General features: G+C 40.5%; 1 protein-coding gene across 13 annotated transcripts in view; it reads right to left on the bottom strand.

The window, feature by feature from the left end:
• Positions 1-20,054, bottom strand: part of BNC2 (basonuclin zinc finger protein 2) — a 485,862-nt gene that overhangs the window by 11,308 nt on the left and 454,500 nt on the right. For 7 of the 13 annotated variants that reach the window (XM_061425235.1, XM_061425228.1, XM_061425231.1 and 4 more), the window contains 2 exons: positions 14,486-16,455; positions 13,981-14,046 (listed from right to left, as the gene is read on the bottom strand). In XM_061425235.1, the coding sequence (XP_061281219.1) occupies positions 13,981-14,046; positions 14,486-16,455 (2,036 nt within the window). Of the gene's footprint in view, positions 1-303; positions 338-13,980; positions 14,047-14,485; positions 16,456-20,054 lie in introns of all 13 variants that reach the window. The other 6 variants (XM_061425225.1, XM_061425227.1, XM_061425230.1 and 3 more) reach the window with 2 other exon arrangements.

Raw genomic sequence — 20,054 nt, 5'->3', positions numbered from 1 at the left:
GAAGCTCTACATCTTGGAGAAGTTAATTGTGATCATAGAAATGACCTAGAATGGCCCGGATCAAGTTTGACAGACCTGCTGATTATAATTAAAAAGTATGGAAAATCCAAAATGAGTCACACCATTCGGTGACGAGCATGGCTAGTATTTCTTAGAGATGGTTGAGAGGTATGTGCCTCAGAGACAAGAAAGGTGGGAAACACGTTCCACCTTTCCACACAAGACAATATATAGCACTCTGGGTTTGAAGGGGCAGAGGGGCGGCGGCCCCCTCTGCACTGCACTTAGAACGGCTGAGCTTACCTTGTGATAATAACATCAGCTTTCTAATCTTTTGCTAAATCGATCACAAAAGAAAGCAAGAATGAGAGACAGAGAGAGAAAAAGAGAGAGAAGGAGAGAGAGAGAAAACAAATTCACATTCTAGACATCTGGTTTGGAAAAAAAACTTAAACAATAACATAGGGATTTAAAATGTTCTGATCAAAAAATCATTTTCTGTCATAAGCGATCATCTCATATGCTGTCTTGATGATTTTCAGATCAGCCGCATCATCCAAAAATCATAAATCAAATTAAGATAAACCAAATTCACAGCATCATCGTCATCCATAAATGAATTCTATACAGATGCATGCAGTGTTGCGGATATGTGAATGATAAACAGAAGTGGTCCCCAGGGTCCCTGCTCTGACAGTCGCGCCCCGTCTCCCTGGTGTCAGATGGCAGATGATTCCAAATGCAGGTTGTTAAGCAGAGTGCAGGAAATGCCTACTGAGAAATCTTTCCCCCTGACATGTGGGTATGACGCCACTGGAGTTATTACAAGAATGTGGAAATAGAGTTACAGTATGTACTATTACGCCACTGATAAAACAACCTGCCAACCATAAGCAGCTCGCAAAATCCTACCCCTCTGTGTATTATTTTTAACACCCTCCCCTCCCTTTCTTAATTTCACAAACACACATTTTGCGATGACTTTAATCTAGAACTCTGTTGCTTCTCACACATCTGCAGTTACCGCTTCCTAGATTCACTGCTGAGAAAACAGCAGCCAGACACAGCAGTCACATCAAGACACACTGAATAAGGAAGAATAAATTAACACTGATGAAAGGACACACTGATCCCCAGATGGACACATCTTCCCTGAGATGACTTGTGAAATTACACATCTCCATTGTGGTGTTACCAGGAAGAGATGTTTCTCTTCATGTCTCACTTACAGCAATAGAAATCCGTAATCTAATTAGATGAGGTACCAGCCCTCAATATCTGTCAACCAAATGATGTGCAGAAATGTGTAGACCAGCTCTGGCACTGGGTTCAACAGTGTCCCTTTTCCGCTGTCAGCAGTACTGTTGGCCTCTGCTAATATAATTACATTGACTTTTATTCAATTAAGTGCCATCCTTGCCTTTAAAAAAAAAAGCTACTTTATCAATTGATTCAGGTGTAATGCAATAATAAAGATGAACTCATGGCAGTGCATTAGCTCTGCTGTTCATAACTTCAGTACATGGGTTCATTCGTGATAGTCGATTTCCATTATGCAACCACAGTTCAAGAGAATTGATTCTTTTATGTTCATTTCTTAATCTATTTCATTTTTGTGTAATAATCCTCCTGAATGCCATATGCAAAATACCAGAAGTAGGGATAGGAGGAACGTGTGGTGGAAAGCTTACTGGTTCACTCTCACGATGGTGGGCTTGGAGCTGTTAACTCCCAGTATTACTGGAGTGGAAAGAGGCAAAGCAAGAGGGAGAGGAGATAGACTCTTGAGAGAGTCCTGATCCTGTACCTCAGGAGGTTAGCTTTGCCTCTACAGAATGGACAAAATGCAGTGCTTGATGTTAACAGACTTGGACTCAGTCAATCCAAACCACGAACCGCCACAGAACACTACTGAGGAGAAGAGATGAAGACCAGGAGCTAACAGCAACTTACAAGTTTACATGGATCAGCAAAACCTAGAGAGGTGAAAAGGAAGATGAAGAGACACAGAAACAAGAGTCACCAAGAGACTATCAGGTATACAAGGAAGAGGACTCTGAAAAGTTCAAGAAGACCAGAGAGTGCTGGAAATGGGAGGACCCCTGGCAGAGAAAGCAGGGGGCAACTGTCTGTAATAAGGAGCAGGAGGCCTCCAGAAAGGAACAGATTTTGAGTTCTCCAGAGATGAGTTTTTCTAATGAACCTAATGTTCTAAATATTTGTCTCCAGAAAAGAGGAAAAAATAACCATGAACTAAAACTGTATTAGAACTTATTATACTTTATAAGAATGTCAGCAGTACAAAAGCTGTTTCTATTTGCGTTGACTGGGTATTAGGTAGGTAATACCAATATGAGGAGGCAGCTTCCTTTTAGAGGAAAAAAAAGACTGGGATGAAAACAGAAGGTAAGTTGATGAGGGAGGAAGGATCTGATCTTACGGGGGATCTCGTCAAGACAGTAGGACAAAATGTAGTTCCATGATGGTCACTTTTAAGAACACAAACTATATCTTATTCAAGCTCAAGTCTCCTGCTGCGCAAGTAGAATACTGGGTTGACCAAAAAGTTCATTCGGATTTCCCCATCACATCTGATGGGAACACTCTAACTTTTGATCAACCCAATACTTTGCACATGGGACATAATTAGAAGTACATTTATTTGACTTCAATCAGTAATAGGCAGAGTCTTAAACTTTCCCCAAAACAAATTACAGAAGTGGAAACAACGATCCCAAGATTGGGAACATGAACCTAAAGATTTAAGAAAAGACACAGATAATATTAATATTAAAGGTAATATTAAAAGTAATGCTACATAATAACTACGGCATGACACAGTCCTATAACTTGGGCGATGCTTAGAACCACAAATGTTTCTTCTGACCTCTGCACTCATTCCTACTATTTCTCTACTGAGTTTACCAAAGCCTCTTAAAAACTAAGAGCACCCTTAAAAGCAAAAGGTAATGAAGCTTATATGACATAGAAGAGGTCATGAAATCAGATTAACTCTTTGAAATGCTTGGTGGGAGCACTCTAACTAGATTAAAGTGGACTACCACTCTTTTTTGGTTTCTTTAACAAAAACAAGTCAATTATATCTCAGTTAAAAAAAGAAAATTTTACCATACAATCACAGAAGACAGCAAATCCAACAGTCAAATAAATGCAAACACCTTTTAGAGAAAGTCAGTCCTGTCTTGAGCTTTTTTCCCTCACATTTCCCTTTCTAAGCTGGTTTAAATACCTAGTTCAACTTAATGCAATGTTTGACCATAAAAAGAAAAAAAAAATTAAGCACACTGAAAAAATGTTTTGAGATTTTAACTTTGGTTTTGAGATACAAAGAACGTTTTTAAAAAATAAGAATTTCATGATCAAGTTAGAAAATCAAAATGTGGCCATCAAACTGAATCAAGCTATAGGTTACATAAGAAGCCCAATCTAACCTTAATTCTTAAGTCAGTTCTAAGCCATCCTAAACTTACTGAACTGAAACAAAATGCTTGATAATTAATTGTGGTGCCCCAGGTGAAATGGAACTGAGGCTCCATTTTGGCCTAACTTTTGCCTTTATTTTTTCTGCTTATCTTTGCCACTTCACACACATAGGCACACACCTCAAACTGTCCAGAATGATCACAGTGAAGTATACACAGCAGAGAGCACCACATATAAATAGTGTATGTGTGTTTTTATGTATGTATATGGGCAGACATAAATTTATATTCAACCTGTAATATAAAATATAAAATCTGGATGCTGGGTTTGAGTGTATTGTTGGACACTGGGTCAATATTCCTGACTGGAAATGTAAATCTGCTCTCCAAATCCAAAGAAATGAAAAATTAAAACTTCTGTGCCTTATTTATTCTTTTATCTAGATTGCCGTGACACTACCTGTTGTCCTGAATACCTCAAAAATATTTGTATTCCCATTTATTGATGGTGGTATACTTTATAGCCCTGTGAAGTAATGATATTTTTGATAGTATATACATTTTTGCAAAATGAGCAGGTGCTCTCTAAGGTAGTATTTAAAGATTTTCTCCAAAAGATCTGAAAACCATCCCCAGCTCAGGAAATTTTAGTGAACAATGCTCAACCCCTTCCACCCCCCAAAAGTACAGAAGTACATGATAAATGCAAGAAACAAAAGCTAAGCAAATTCTTGCAAATTAAAAGTATGAAATCCAGTCCCTTCAATCCCTTTCAATATAAAACAAATCATCCATACTGGTCACGCAGACAGTTCTCTCTCCATTCAAATTATTCACTTGAAGATAAGCTCCCACCAAACTCTTTAGGGGTTTAGCTAATTTACTGCACAGATACGGCACGTCTGTTGTAATAACAGGTAGGATGTATTGGGGTCGACCATTTATCAGAATTAGACTTCTTTTCTCAATTCACAGTGAATTATGCTGCCTACATGACTCCCCTCTCTCAGAGCCTGCCATCCCCTTACGGCCCCTAATGTGGCAGGCAAACCAAATTGACAGTCTCATCTTGTCAACAAGGGGCGATTCTCCTGAGAAGCCATTTAACTTTGCCGAGGAAGCAATGTATTAATGTGTCTGTCCCAGGAATGTTAATCATCTTCAAGCTTCCAACCTAACTTTGACGTGAACGAAATCACCAAATTTGTTTAGTAAATGAATCGTAATATGCTAATAAGAAAGCATGACATATATGGAAAAGCCAAACAGATGGTTTGTTTACTCCACTTTGCAACTTTATAAATGTTGTAACTCTGAAGATGTTAGTGAGAATTATTGGTTTGTTGGCAGAGGCGAACATGTCTCTTGCATACTAAATCTGGCACTACGGCTACAAAACAATTTGTCATTGCTGTGGAATGCTTAAAAAATGTTAATGTAGTGATGGCATTTGGGAAGGAAGATTGGTGGATGGAAAATGTCTATGCTGGATGCTCAGGTTAAGTGCAGAATTGATATCCAACGCTGTTCCCTAACCATTTTACTTCTGAGCTGTATCTGACACATCGAGGCTTCTCAAGGGTGCTGATTATTCAATAGATAACCTGTTGCGCTGTAATGTGAGACGTGTGATACACTGTGAATAGGATTATGTTTTCATAGCACTTGGAAAATTTCTCAATCAGGCAGCTCATATGGTGTTCAGCTTACTACTACTACTGTTGGGTAAGAGAAAGCAAAGCCATTCATCCCAGCATCTTTTAAGGACTTGAATAAAATCTGAGCTACAATTTTGAGATTTATATTTACCCTGGATGAACTGCTGCTGCTGCTAAGTTGCTTCAGTCGTGTCCGACTCTGTGCGACCCCAGAGACGGCAGCTCACCAGGCTCCCCCGTCCCTGGGATTCTCCAGGCAAGAACACTGGAGTGGGTTGCCATTTCCTTCTCCAATGCAGGAAAGTGAAAAGTGAAAGTGAAGTCGCTCAGTCGTGTCCCACTCTTTGCAACCCCATGGACTGCAGCCTACCAGGCTCTCTGTCCATGGGATTTTCCAGGCAAGAGTACTGGAGTGGGGTGCCATCACCTTCTCCGCTGGATGAACTAACTCTCCAGTTTTCAATCCCAGGTTTTATCATCTTATACAAAGAGTTCCGAAGATCTATTTCCAAAACAGTAAGAATGCATTTTTCTCTTGACATTTGAATTTCTTCTCCTATTTAAAAATAAGCTTTCTTTTCTGATGTGTACAACACGGAACGTCAGTTTCTGAGATCTTTTTCAAAGGAAATACTTCCTAACTATCCAAGAAGGTTTTATATCATTAAAACAATTTGTGATCTTTTAAAAAGAGAGCATTAGGGATGTGCGAGTTTCCCAGGGGACAGGATTTTGTAGGCAATATTATAATTGAGCTACGGCCTTATCTAGAATTCTGTGTTGAAAATGAAACTATTTAAGACACATGAACAAAAAGAATGCACAACCATCTAATTTATATCTTTGGTTAAATGGTGTCAAAACTACCAACAGGAAAACTTCAGGTAAGCAACCAGCAACACAACTATGCTACCTTTTAAAGTTCAGAAACATTCAGTTTTCTGAAATTCTTTTTACTCATGATTCACACAAGCATAGCCATAGAAGCAGAATTCTGTATGAAAGAGGTGCTTATTGCTTCCAATACCATTAACCACTTCCCCCAACTTCTTAGTCCTATATATACATACTGAGATCATCACGCATCTTGTGGGATTCACCTGGTGTATCACCATAGAGTGAAATTTTTACCCGTCTGCCAAAGAGAAACGAGAGCAAAGCGAGCTAAAGAAACCTCTGACTTCATCTTGCTGCCCAAGGATCACTTTGGAGCAAGAAACATTAGCGGCTTTCCCAGCCTGGTGCATCTCTCTCATTTGAAACATCTCCTTGTTCCTGACCAACAAAGAAAATTTCAATAAGGTACTTTTACTGCTTTAACAACAGTGAGCTTTTGGGATTGTCAAAGTGCTAAGCCTTTTCCAAGGAGAGAAGAAATCAGCAGCTCAAATATAATTAACCTTCCATTCTCAATGCAAACTGCCACACACAGGAGCTCTGCAGTCTATTAGCGAAGTTATAATGGCCAACGGGCAGAAGCGAAATTGGTCAAAAAGTTGGCTACTGCTGTCATATTTTTGGAATTATGATTAATGGCACTAATAATGTGGATGATTACTGATATGTGTATCTCCAGCAGTTTATCATATTTCTCTGGCTGCCTACGTCCACAATAAGCAGGATGCTATCATTTACCTCTTTATTGAAGGCAATCCTTCTCTTGAAGGAGCATATTCTAATTACTTCGTAATGTTTTATGTCTTAAACATTTTGCAGCTCTGGACCTTGCCAACTGCTTCATGTCTACCATTGATTAATTACTGAATGTTTAATCAAAATTTAGAACCTAATGTAGTCATTTATGAGCACACTGCAGTGCCAAAGTAGTTAGGCTCTGCTCCCAAGTTTGGGGAGCACTGGGTTAAAAATCAAATCCCAGCCAGGCATGAGGATCCAAGAATTTCACCTTGGGTGCTCTGAGGCTGCCAATTCCATCTCTGCTGATGAATGGAAGGTAATCTAACTACGGGTAAACAGCATCTTTACCTCCCCTCTCTCCACTGGATCTCTCTCTTTCCCTCTTCTCCTGGTTCCCTAATCAACAGAGCACTGCTGACTGCTTGCTTCTCAGAGCAAGAAGGTTCTCGTGAAAACCCAGCTCAAGAACATAGCTTTGAAGTGGTTAAACAAGTGAAAAATAATTTGCTGGGACAAATACATAAGTTTTTTTTTTTTTTTAATGTGGATTTTTTATGGTACTGTCATACAACCATTCACCGTTGAAGTTAAGTGTTTTTTTAATACCATTACTGAACTGCTGAAATGGATGCTAATATAGCTTGGAGTGCTAATGTCAAGTCCTGGTAATAAAAAAGACAGACTGCTGAATGAAATAATTTCAAGTAAAAAATAGAACAAAAGTGCTCTCTCTCTTGCTCTCCACTTTTATTGAATTGGGACTGACTGAGCCAATTGCTTTAGAAGTCTGTAAAACACAATTACTAGTGAGCGGACTGACCCCCCAGTGCCCCCTTGGTGACAGAGCGGACTAAAAAGCCAGCAGAGTTCGAGCGGCTCCCCTTAGCTGGCCATCAGACCCATGAGGCTTACTTCTGAAGGTCTGTTGTTCTCATCGCCCAAATCTGTCTCTTCTGACTGAAAAATAATCTTATTTCCCATCCATGTGCTAAAGTAACTTCATACATCATTTCCCAAGATGAAGATGTCTATTCTGGCAATTAAGGATGATCTGTCTTTTGATATTCTTATTTATGTGGTTGTTCACATATAAACACACATATACTTTATGTGGATACATTTACATGAGAACGTTAGCATAATTTTTGAATAGCTGGCAATAATTCCAATTGATATATGCAATAGCAAACTAGAGGCATCACTTACGTATGTTCAGGTTAGAAACACAGCTTTTTTTTTTTTCCTAAGGTAAAGTCAAAATAATTAGAGCAAGCAAGAAAAAGAATTAAACCAGAAGTAGGTAACATTTTCCCCCCTAGTTAATAAAAGAAGTAATAAACTCCATAAAGTACTAGAGTTAAGATCACTAACACTTCAGGCATAACAGCTTTTTACCAGGAATTTACAACTCCTGTTTTAATTCAAGCTGCTTGCATTAGGACATAAAATCTAGGTATTTTAAAAAAGTGTAGCTTTCTGTTAACGGAAGAAAAATTGTCCTTTCCTGAAAAGCATTCTTTTTTCCTCTTTCTCAGCTTGCTTCTCTCTCTCACATGCACACACACACATCTTGGCACTCAAGAATCAAAGTTAATAAATCCTTTTTTTATGACATTGTAATTTTTTGGCAAGTGTAAACTCCTTTCATTTTCTGCCACATTCATTTATTTGAAGCTTGTGGGAGTCTTACGGCAAAAACGTTAAATTATTTCTGAGAAGGCTTTTTAAAAAGAGAAAAAAGAAACGTTTTCTAGCCCAACCTTCACAATGAAATTTCAACAGAGAAAGAAAAGTCTGTCTCCTTAGCACAACAACAAATCACTCTGCAAGAAAGGGCTGGTAGAAGCCTCTTACCTTATGGAGAACCCACCTTTGCAGGAAGGATACAAGCAAATACTAATATGTGTGTGAAGTCTCATAACCTGATTCCAGGTGAGAAATGGCCTTCCTTATTTGTTTTAAAAAAGAAAAGACTATCTACAAAAGCAAATACTTAGAATGAATCATTATGAGAAAGAATGAGACCAAAAAAGTCTATAAGGGGATCAGATAGATGGCGGGAGACCCAAGGGAGACAGAAATCATGAAGATGACCCTTTCAAAGTGGTGCCATCCTGAAAATTACCACCTATGCATGCAGTATGTACATGCTGATCTAAATGCTATTTCTGCCTGGATTTTCAAGTTCCCGATGGAGGGAGTAGTAGCTCATTCCTTTTGAGGGAAGGTAGGAATACAGGGTATATGAAAGCATTGCATTTACACAGTGGAAGTTATGTAGCCACAAGAGATTTAATGGTACTCTCATCAAGAGAAATTTTTAAGAACTTCTTTGTATCATGGACAGGAAGTCCTTTGCTCAACATTAAGCTTTGTTGTCTAGTTGGTAGGCAGTTTGGTGGAAGTGATTGGTGTACTTCTTGGGCTGGAGGAGTGAAAGGTCAGCAGAGGCTTAAATGAGCTTGTCTTACATCCAGCTGGGCCAGCAGGGGGTCATTAGGAAGATCCGAGGCGCATGGTAGGCTTGACAGAGTCTCTCCCCATGATACAAGGAGGCCGTTTTGCTCACTGCTCTTCTCCCAGGATATAAAAAGAACCCCAGAGACAGGAATGACACTGAAGTTTATCTTACTACCAAAGTTTCGCTTGAGGAGGGCACAACTAGCAATTACTCAGAAGGGGGAATTTATTTTGTTTGTTTGCCTTTGATGGAAAGTAATGGAGATAAGTACAAAAGACCTATTGATCTCCTGGCTGTACTGTGAAACTAAAGAGTAACAGAGGGGGGAAAAATGTCTTCCTTTAAAAGTCAGAGGACCAACAGGACTTTACCTTATAAAAGAATTCTGGTAAAGGAGAGCTGCAGTTTGGATGGCAAAAAATATAGGAAATGAAAAAGCTGATGCCTTAAAGTGTTCTCTTCTCGTACTTGGAGAAGATTAACACACTGTTTGACAGCTAATTGTATTAGGGCAAATGCACTAATAGTTATCTTTAATTGGTGCTAAGTGGCTCATTTCTTGGAGGTATTGCCTGGTGAAATCATATGCATTTATTGCAAATCTCTCTTTGGAAACTTACAGAGAACTTTTCTAAACAAGAATGATGGGAAAAATGGATGTCGCTGCTGGGAAGGTGAAAACAGGAGGCAGGTAGCATGTTTTCGCATCTTCACCTCTGTTGTTAATGTATGCAGTGGCTCGTCAGAGGTAGCTTATGTTAATTTATTCCTGCACACCTGTACAGGGCTGGAAGTCAGGTAATCAAACAAGCAAAAACCATACATCTCTGCTTTTTAGCTACGGCTACCCAGAGGCCTATACAGGAACAAATTTAGTTCTGGAGACATCAGCAGGTTTTAATAAACCAAATACAGATGTCTTACTTCATACAAATCAAGAAGTTTACATGTTTAAATCTGGACGGATTTAAGTAGCAATCAAAGACAAGGTTTCCACTTGGCACCAATGGTTGCCTCATTATTTATTTATAAGTCACCCTAAGCAAATATTATTTTGTTTCTAAATTTATCCATGGGGCTGAATCACCTTTCCTACACCTTGAAGATCAAACATAATGCTTACCTTTCTGATAAAATTCAAGACAAACTGTAGCAATGAGTGGCCACTATTCTCAGAGGGAAGAGAGGAACAAAGATGGTAAAATTCATGTTAAGATGAAAAACAAACAGATTAAGTATTTCTTTCTATGCAGACCGTCTAGTTTCTGTAGACAAAATCTTCATTATAATTGAGGGAGTTTTAAAACAGCCAATCACTGAAACAGATATAAATAGATTTTTAACATACTAGCAAATGATAAGGAATTTAGAAGAGGACACAGGGGTTTTTATTTTTTGGAATAAAAACCAAATGTAATTTATAAATGGACTTCCCTAATATACAGATGATCCATGGCCACTCAGCCCTCCTGGGGATCAAAATACCAGAGAGAGGATAAGAAATGACCAAAGAAAGCCAGGGCCAACCACTTCTATGACACTCGTCAAGAAACTGTCCTTTATGAAGATTGCAGGTTCTAGGCCAGTTAGAATTCTTCCCAGGGAGTATTTTCATAGGTATACTTAAAAACCTAGAGTCAGCTTTGCTGAAAGAAGCTGAAGAAGCTGAAAGCTTTGCTGAAAGAAGCTGAAAGAAGCTGAAAGAAGAGTATCTTAGCAGAAAAATCAAGGGTAAACAAGAAAGAAGTCCAGATGTCTAGTGTCAGTATACACTTAAATACTTAAATATCAGCCATCGCCTTATAGTTCTGTAGTTCTTTACAGGGAAAGTAATTTACATTGTGCTTCTAAAACTCAGAATAAAAAGTACCCTAACAGCCACCTAATGACCAGATGAATTGGAGTTTGTGTATATTAGCTTGCTCTGTGTCATTAGTGTGGAATGGTCCTCTTTGCTTTCAAATTTATTAAACTCACACTCATTCACAAATGTATAGAAAGGACACTTCTGATACTTCACTCAGAATCCTCAGCCCTCACAAACCTTGCCTGTGCCCCACTCTCTCTCTCTCATGTCCCTTTTGGTGACTTCACACAAAGAATATTGTTTTTCAAAAAGCCTTCAATCTGATCTTACAAGACCTAGAAAGATGCTAAGCAAAGACTTGGACATCTCTGCTAACTAGTCGCCAAGTGTAAAACACAGCATTTACCATCTTTCTACTTCCATCCTGCTAACTGCCTGTCTGAGACCAAACACACAACTCCCTCAAATACAATCATCTTGAAAGAAGCCCAGGAAGACCTGTTTCTCACTCCGGTAAGGTGTTCTAAGCCCAAAGACAAGAAGGCTGCTTTCATAAATAGAAGGAAGAGGGTTTATTCTGTTAGTTTTATCACAGGTAAACCCCTTGCATACTTCGACCCCAACTCAAAATGCCTTCTAATGCTCTGTTTGCACAAGGAAGATGTTGCAGAGTCCAGGATGGATGAATCAAGATGCTGGGGAGAGGAGAGAAATGGACACAGGGACAGCAGGATTAGAGACAGGGGGAGATTTCTGCTTGGGAAGGTGTGTTGGGTCACAGAAAGGTAAGAAAACTCAGCCTAACTTCATAGTGGATTGAAGAGGAAAAAAGCAGGGATGAAATTCCTGGGGTTCTTGCGACTGATACAGGAAGAGTGAAGAGACAAGGGAAGAGAAGTCTACTGGGTAGATTTGAGATGTGAGGCAGAGGCTTTGTGAATAAGGAGATCAAATTACAGGTCAACATTAGTTGATGACAATGAAACAGGGGTACAATTATAGTGCAGTTATGTTTCCTGAGATGCAGAAGAGGATGGTATTCAATGGCACCCCTGTTTTTGCGTATTCGGTGGTAGCTATGCTCACATATTAACTCAAGTCATAGACTCAACAAGGATGAACACTCTTCTTATAAAAAAAAAAAGTTGAAGTATCAAAGTTTCTGCTAAGTGTTTACCCTGGGGTCAAAAGATTTGAGGACTCTTGCAAAGCAAAGTTTCAAGTGAGCATCAGAAGACTTTCTTGTACAGTACTTTTTTTTTTCCAATTTGCTTTTTATCGTGTGTGACAAAATTCCAGAATTAAAACGATTCGGCGTGACGTGCTATTTCACCCATACGAAATGTAATCACCTGTCTTCTGGGGTTTGCAATCTCTTGTGAGACTGAACATGCATATCTGTATTATGCTTCCCACCTGGAATATCCTATATCCTAGTTATCCTGGGCAGTGGTCTTAACTTGTGTATGGATGGTCACCCATGGAACACTCAATCCTTAAGAGTAAAATTAGAGACTGAAATATTCTGCTTCTGTCAATAAATGTTTTTCCTCAGACAAACCACCCTCTGCACAGTACTTCCTTATACACTGAGGCATAAAAACAGCGCTCGTGTTTTCTGGTGGCTTCATGGAAATGAAAGCACCAAGCTTTGGGTGTTGTAGCCTTTGGTCCCAGAGCCATTTATTTGAGTGTTGTGACTTGCAGTATTTTCAGCAAACCAACTGAAACTGTGATAGGAATTCATGCAAATAAGCTTAAATTTTGGCTTGTCTTCAAACACTCCATTTCCATAAATATTTTATGCAGTTTTTCATGAGTCTTTTATTTTTTGTTAAAAAAAAAAAATCCAATGCATTAACCTCATTATCACAAGTGCACTATTTCAAGTGTAAAAGAAGGAATATTACTTACAAACGTGGGGGGGATGGATATAGTATTATATTTTATTATTCAAAGTCTAGCTATCTTAACTGCTGTATTCTGGGACTGTCAATGATAACCTGGAACTGAAAAGAACTCTGTGACCATAAAACATTTTTACAGAACAAGGTAAATGGAGTTGGGGGGAGGGAATTTTTTAAGAAGATAGATTTCTCTTCAAAGCATGTTTTGAATTGTATGAAGAAAGCCACTCAATTTTTTCTCAGAGATTTTGCTTTTCATGCATTGGGTCCCTTGTATTTTAGTAGAAAGGAAAATATTTTTTTCTTTTATTTTTAAGAAGACTGAATTTTTAAATATGGAAAAAACAGAACATTATAGAGGCAAGTCACTACTTTTCAGCATACTTCTATTGTTGTTACTTTATAAAACAACTCTACCCACCACGGAAACACTAGAATTTGGGTGGTAGCTATTTGGAAACTTCCTAGTTAATATTGTTTCTTCTACATATATTGATTTTTACCATGTAAAAAATTTTCTCCAGATACATTATTAAAAGACAATGTAAAACCAAAAACTGCATTTGTTATAATGGGATGAACTAACTGTGTGACTCCAGTTAGGCGGGTGTATACTCTGCTCATAAGCTTATCTCCACAAGAGGAGGACAGCTCTACTACTCCACCACTGACCACCTTAACACATTCCTTTTATATTACATTTTCTTTAAGATTGAAAAAGAACACTGCAGGTTTAGGACCAGCTGCTTCTGTTTAAGCCCAACTGTTTCAGAGCCACAGCTACATACCTAAGGTGTGATGTCATCTGAAGGCTGGACATAATATATTCTAACTGATCCTCAAAGTATATGCATGCCTCCCCTTCTATGCATAATTCCCATGACAGACTATATGTTAGAGATGTGCTCAAAGACATTGTGAAGTTGAAGTAACCCACAATCGTCATTACATTTCCCCATATCAACAATTACTTCGGTCCCATTGTCTTCCGGTATTTCTACGACTCTTAAAGAATTCATGGACACACTAAATACTCATGTAAGAATGATAACATTTCTGGTTATACCTACGCAGATGCAGGCTGTCTCGATGTCCTGGACCTATGGTTCTTTCCATCCGTAAATTTCTGTTTCTATATTGGATAAATACGTGTGTATGAAGATAATATATTGATTTAATTATAAAGCCACAAGGCAAAGCAGAAATATATATAACAGAAGCTGCAGCTTCTAAGTGAAGGTTCACGGGAAAGCAGGGAACTGTGTACACAGTTAACTTATTCACACCTAGATGCATGGAAACACACACACACAAACACACACACGGAGCACAGAGAAAAATGGCGTGCATTACTGAGTAAGATGGCGTATGATTCTGCATGCTTAATCAGAACAAGCACCGACTGCAACAATCCTTCACGAGCATGGCAGCCTGGGGATCACGCGGTCACTGTGGACAATCTTTACAGTGCATCGAAAACATCCAAGTTGGATTATTTTTTAATGTGTCAAGTCCACCATGACTGGCACCCTCCACCCCCCAGCAGGAGCAGCCAATGGAGATTTACTGACCTGTCTCTGCTTCGGCGAGAGGGGAAGGCAGCGTTGCAGCCAGCCACCGTGCAGACATGCATCTCTTTCAAGTGAACGTTCCTGTAGTGAAGCTTCACGCTGTAGGAGCTTTTGAAACTCTTCTTGCACACATAACAGATTTTAGGGTCTGGGCTAGAACACAGGTCCCCTTCTGGGGAGAACTTCTGAGGGCTGCCGTAATTCAGAGAGGATGTAAAACTCTCGTGCAGGGCTGCCATGCTGGCACCCCCACCGTTGTACAGCCCATACTGGCTCATGTAAAACATGTCGTAAGTGGGATCTGTAAACTCCTCCTTCACCTTGATGACATCCTGGTGAGAGGGCTCACTGTGGTTCTCGTCCGGCCTCTCACTGTTCATCAGGACTTTCTCACTCACCTCACCGTGCATGTGCTCATCCCCCTCCATGGATTCCTCACCGAGTTTGGGCTCCGAAGACTCAGACTCATTCTCATAGTCCCGCTCAGGTTCTTGGTCCTCAGAAGTCATGCTGTCAGCCCTTCTTATCTCTGTCCTTGAAATGCACCGGGTCCTGCTATGCTTAGAAAAGTCCTTCACCGACATGCCCGGACTCATCTCCTCCTGGGAGTGGCAGTGATTGTCATGGCTCCCATCGTTCACCACAGCCCCGCTGTCATTGGGGTCGTCATCTTCATCGTCAAACTCATCGGCGGTATCGATAATTTCCTTCTCGATCTTCACAGGCATACTGGACTTCCTGGGCTTCTTCTTGGGCGCCAGGTCGGCACTGGGCTCATGAGTGGCCATCATCACTACTGGCGCTGCTGGCTCAGAGGGCGGTGGGGGGTGCTGCTCTATGGTACCACTGGTTGGAATGATGGGACTGGTTGGGAGGGAGGTCGGAGGACTCACCATTTCCCCTGGAGTGAGTAAACTTCTATAAAATGGAGGAACGGGTTGGACAGTCTTTAGCCCAGAGAACACCAGCTGGCTAGGGAGAGGGTTCTGTAAGACGGGGTCTAGTGGGGGAGTGGTAAAACCCATTGGGGGCCGGCCAGGGCTCGTGAGTGTGAGATTCGATTTTGTACTTGCTATGACGGGGGTGGCGGCCCCGGACGTGGCCCGGATTAAATCTTTGTCTCGGTTATTCCTTAGCATAGGCATGTGAAGGCGAGGGTTAGGGTTTGCACTGTGGCGGTTCCGGCTGCGGAGGGAGCTAAAGACCATATTGCAGCCTTCAATGGTGCACCGATGTTTGATCTTCAGGTGAACGGCGTTATAATGGATTTTGAGAGTACCTTTGTCATAGAACGTCTTCCCACACGCGTTACAGAACACTCTTCCCTTCCGGGAGGCTGACCCCATCCTTCTCATCCGGTGGATCCGGAATGAGCTCTTCGGGTGTTCAGTTTTGGACAGATCACTGACTGGGGCGGAATTCTGAATGGGAGACACGCAGGCTGGCTCGGTTTTGGGCTCCACGTTAGTGATGCTGGTCAGGGCATTTCTATTAGGCGTTTGATCATTCTTGTAGGGCGTGGGGGAGACTTCAGACTCACTGCTCTCATTATATTCATTCTGGGTCGAAAGGCTGGGTTCCCGCAGCCTCAGTCCTGGTTGCTCTAACAGCAGCCCGTTTGGAGGCAATCCTAGCAGCGGGGCTGAGACTGGGTTTATGTACTGGAATGGCAGCAGGAAGGCGAGGCTGTTGGGGATGTTTTCGAAGTGATGAATGCTGGAAGGGTTGCTGTTCTCTAGATGGGCGAGGAGGCTGGGACTCCTGGTGCGATTATTGCTCTCAATGAAAGTTCTGATGTCTGAGTCTGTCTTTGAAGATGGTACAGCTACGGCCTGCCCTTCTTTCTCCTGAATCGCCATCAGCTCCACGATGGATTTGGTTTCTCCGAACCGCAGAAACTGCTGAAGGGTGATGATTTCCTCTTCTCGAGACATGATGGCCCAGCGGTCCAGCACCTTGCCGGCAGCATCCTGGAGGCCACATCAAAGAAACGACAAAGACAAACACAGAAACTTATTGATTGTGCATAATTACTCAGTGCAGCTGAAGGTGCTCTGTCTGCTCATGGAACACCACGAGCGAGAGCAGAAAACAACATGCAAGCTCTGTTAATACAAGTTGATCCACGAAGCAAACTTCTCTGCCATGCAAATGCAGTCATTAGAGTCACAGTTAGAGAAACAGATTGAGTTTAATAATGTCAAAGCAAACAAAACGTAGACCACTGGGGATCTGTGATCTAAAATGCCTACAATCTACTGCTACTTTTAACAACAATGGTCTATAGACTATGCAAGTATTTAGCATATATTAGTACAAGACGTGAACTCTTGCTGTGCGACCCAGTGTATGCAAAAGCAAAACAGAACATGGTACCTTAATCTTTATCAAATAGTGACACCAAAGGAAGGAATTAGGTACATTTTTCGAATTTTATTTAACACAATCAGACATGACACTGGATTCAATGATGAAACTGCCTTTAAACAGGAGCTATTATCTGAATTTCTAAATCACGAAGATGAATGAAGTAGCATCACCCCCATACTCACATTGCTACGCTGCATTTCTCCACTTTTAAGTGGCTGAATTTTAGTGTCACGTTACAGTAGGCAATTTCATAAGGTAGAGTAAGGAAACACAGTAATTGTACTTTTTCTGAAAATTGATTGTAGTTCTATGATTCAAAGTTTGAGTTAAGAGTATTTGACTTTTTATGATCTTGTTATAAATGACAGTTATAGATATTCAGAAAGTAAACCTGTGATTGATTTAGATAAGAATGTGTAAAAATATTGTCTCTTAACATCCTGCTCTGATAGTAGAGAGCGTCCACAGAGAATACACATCAGTAATCACCAGGCTATGTGTTGTTAAATATACATTAAAAGCATTTCACACTTTCATTTTTGCTAGTAACTATGAGATATGCCTGGAGGTAGGACTTAAAAACCCTGCAATGTAATGTCAGGCAATCCATTTCAGTATGGATTGAGAGAAACCTATTCAAACACTTAATGACTCCATCATCTTCTAGGGCACAGCTCCTTCCCACCAGGACAGGACACTTGGCAACCCTCTGTGAACAGCACTTGTTCCAACCCTTGACAGTTGATTTATGGAAGCACAAAATCATCTTAAATGCAAGACAAGAGCCTTATTAATTACAAAGAGGAAAATCACCACATTGTAAGGGAGAAACCTAGCAGACACCACCGTAACCAACTTGCCTAAATGAAGGATCATCACAGACCTTGTGATCTATATACTGAAAAGGATACACTGTGGTTTCTGTGGCATGCTTGCCCAAAAAAATGCATACCTCAATCTAATTATGAAAAAACATCAGATAAATCAAAACTAAAAGGTGTTCTGCAAAACAGCCACAAGTATTCTTCAAAGTGTAAATGTTGGGAAAGATTTTTTTTTAAGTCAAAGAAAGACCAAAGATTGGTTAGAGATTGGAGGAGACTAAGACAGCACAAATGAATATAAGATTCTAGGGATCCTAGACCGGAAAAAGTACATTTGTGGGAATAGTGGTAAAATTTCAGGAAAGTCTCTCAATTAGCGAACAGCACGGATCAATCCTAATTTCTCGGTTTTAACAACTGTACTATGCATGTGTAAGATGTTACATTAGGGCAAACAGGATAGAGGGAACTGTACTATTTTTGCAAGAGAGAATTCTCTCTCATAGATAGTTCTACTCAGCCCCGTGATGTGAAATTCTCTCTGGACCACAACTGTATGGTCTGAATCACAACACCTAATTCGATATTAAGGTGATACTTGTCATTTATTTAAATTACTTAAAAAAGAAGCTCTAATAGTTATAAGCCATTCCTTATAAGGCTCATTTCTGGCATTCTATCCTTTTATATGTGTGTTGGTGTACTACCTGACCTGCCTCTTGAGAAATCTGTATGCAGGTCAGGAAGCAACAGTTAGAACTGGACATAGAACAACAGACTGGTTCCAAATTGGGCAAGGAGTACATCAAGCCTGTATATTGTCACCCTAACTTATATGCAGAGTACATCATGAGAAACGCTAGGCTGGATGAAACACAAGCTGGAATCAAGATTGCTGGGAGAAATATCAATGACCTCAGATACGCAGATGACACCACTCCTGTGGCAGAAAAAGTGAAGAACTAAAGAGCTTCTTGATGACAGTGAAAGAGGAGAGTGAAAAAGTTGGTTTAAAACTCAACACTCAGAAAACTAAGATCATGGCATCTGGTCCCATCACTTCCAGCAAATAGATGGGGAAACAGTCAGAGACTTTATTTTCTTGGGCTCCAAAATCACTGCAGATGGCGATTGCAGCCATGAAATTAAAGACGCTTACTCCTTGGAAGGAAAGTTATGACCAACCTAGACAGCATATTGAAAAGCAGAGACATTACTTTGTCAGCAAAGGTCCATCTAGTCAAGGCTATGGTTTTTCCAGTGGTCATGTACAGATTTGAGAGTTGGACTATAAAGAAAGCTAAGCACCAAAGAATTGATGCTTTTGAACTGTGGTGTTGGAGAAGACTCTTGAAAGACCCTTGAACAGCAAGGAGATCCAACCTGTCCATCTTAAAGGAAATCAGTCCTGAATGTTCATTGGAAGGACTGATGCTAAAGCTGAAACTCCAATTCTTTGGCCACCTGATGCAAAGAACTGACTCACTGGAAAAGACCCTGATGCTTGGAAAGATTGAAGGCAGGAGGAGAAGGGGATGGGATGAGATGGTTGGATGGCATCACTGACTCAATGGACATAAGTTTGGGTAAACTCCAGGAGTTGGTGATGGACAGGGAGGCCTGGCGTGCTGCAGTCCATGGGGTCGCAAAGAGTCAGACGTGACTGAGCGACTGAGCAACTGAACTGAACCACGTAAACTGGCAAATACAGATGTCCCTCCCTCATTTGCAGGAGAAGTTAGCCTTCAGATTAGACTCTCTCATGCAGTTCTCTGTTCACAACAGTCATACCATGGTATGTCGACACAGTGACTAACTGGATAATCCTGGAGTTGTGAAGTAGCTGCTTTTTCAAAAGTATCACTGGTAGCAATGGTCTCCCTTACATCCTTTTTTGGGACAGGGGAGTAGAGGAGACTTTTGGTATTGTAAATAAGCAGAGAAATAAATTGTGATTTTACAGAGATTATCTCATTTGAGTCTTTTAACAGCTTCCAGAGCTTGGCAAATGTTTAGCAGATGAGACACCAGAGGTATGACTGCTTAAGGTTGCGAAGATGCTAACTGGGGTCTAGGACTTGAACCCAGAAATTCTGACTCCAGGTTCACTGAACTTACTGAGGCCATTTTCGAGGTGGGCACACTGCGTCTGTGATAACAAGGGGCAAGACCTCTCCTGAACAAGGCTGGTCTCCAGATCACTGTCATGACCTCTTCTACACCATTTCCCCTTTACCATCAAATCCATTTTCTTGATTATTCTTTTTATGAACGCGTTCACTGTGGAAACTCAATCTGAGTGGTGTATAGTCATTTTTACCTCAGGTTCTTCCTAGGTAGCCTGCACCTAAATCTGCATGTTGATACTGTACTTA

The sequence above is a fragment of the Bos javanicus genome, chromosome 8, assembly GCF_032452875.1.
Source record: "Bos javanicus breed banteng chromosome 8, ARS-OSU_banteng_1.0, whole genome shotgun sequence".
In the NCBI taxonomy this organism is placed as follows: domain Eukaryota; kingdom Metazoa; phylum Chordata; class Mammalia; order Artiodactyla; family Bovidae; genus Bos; species Bos javanicus.
Note: the sequence above shows the minus strand (reverse complement) of the source record. Positions and strands in the feature narration are given on the sequence as shown.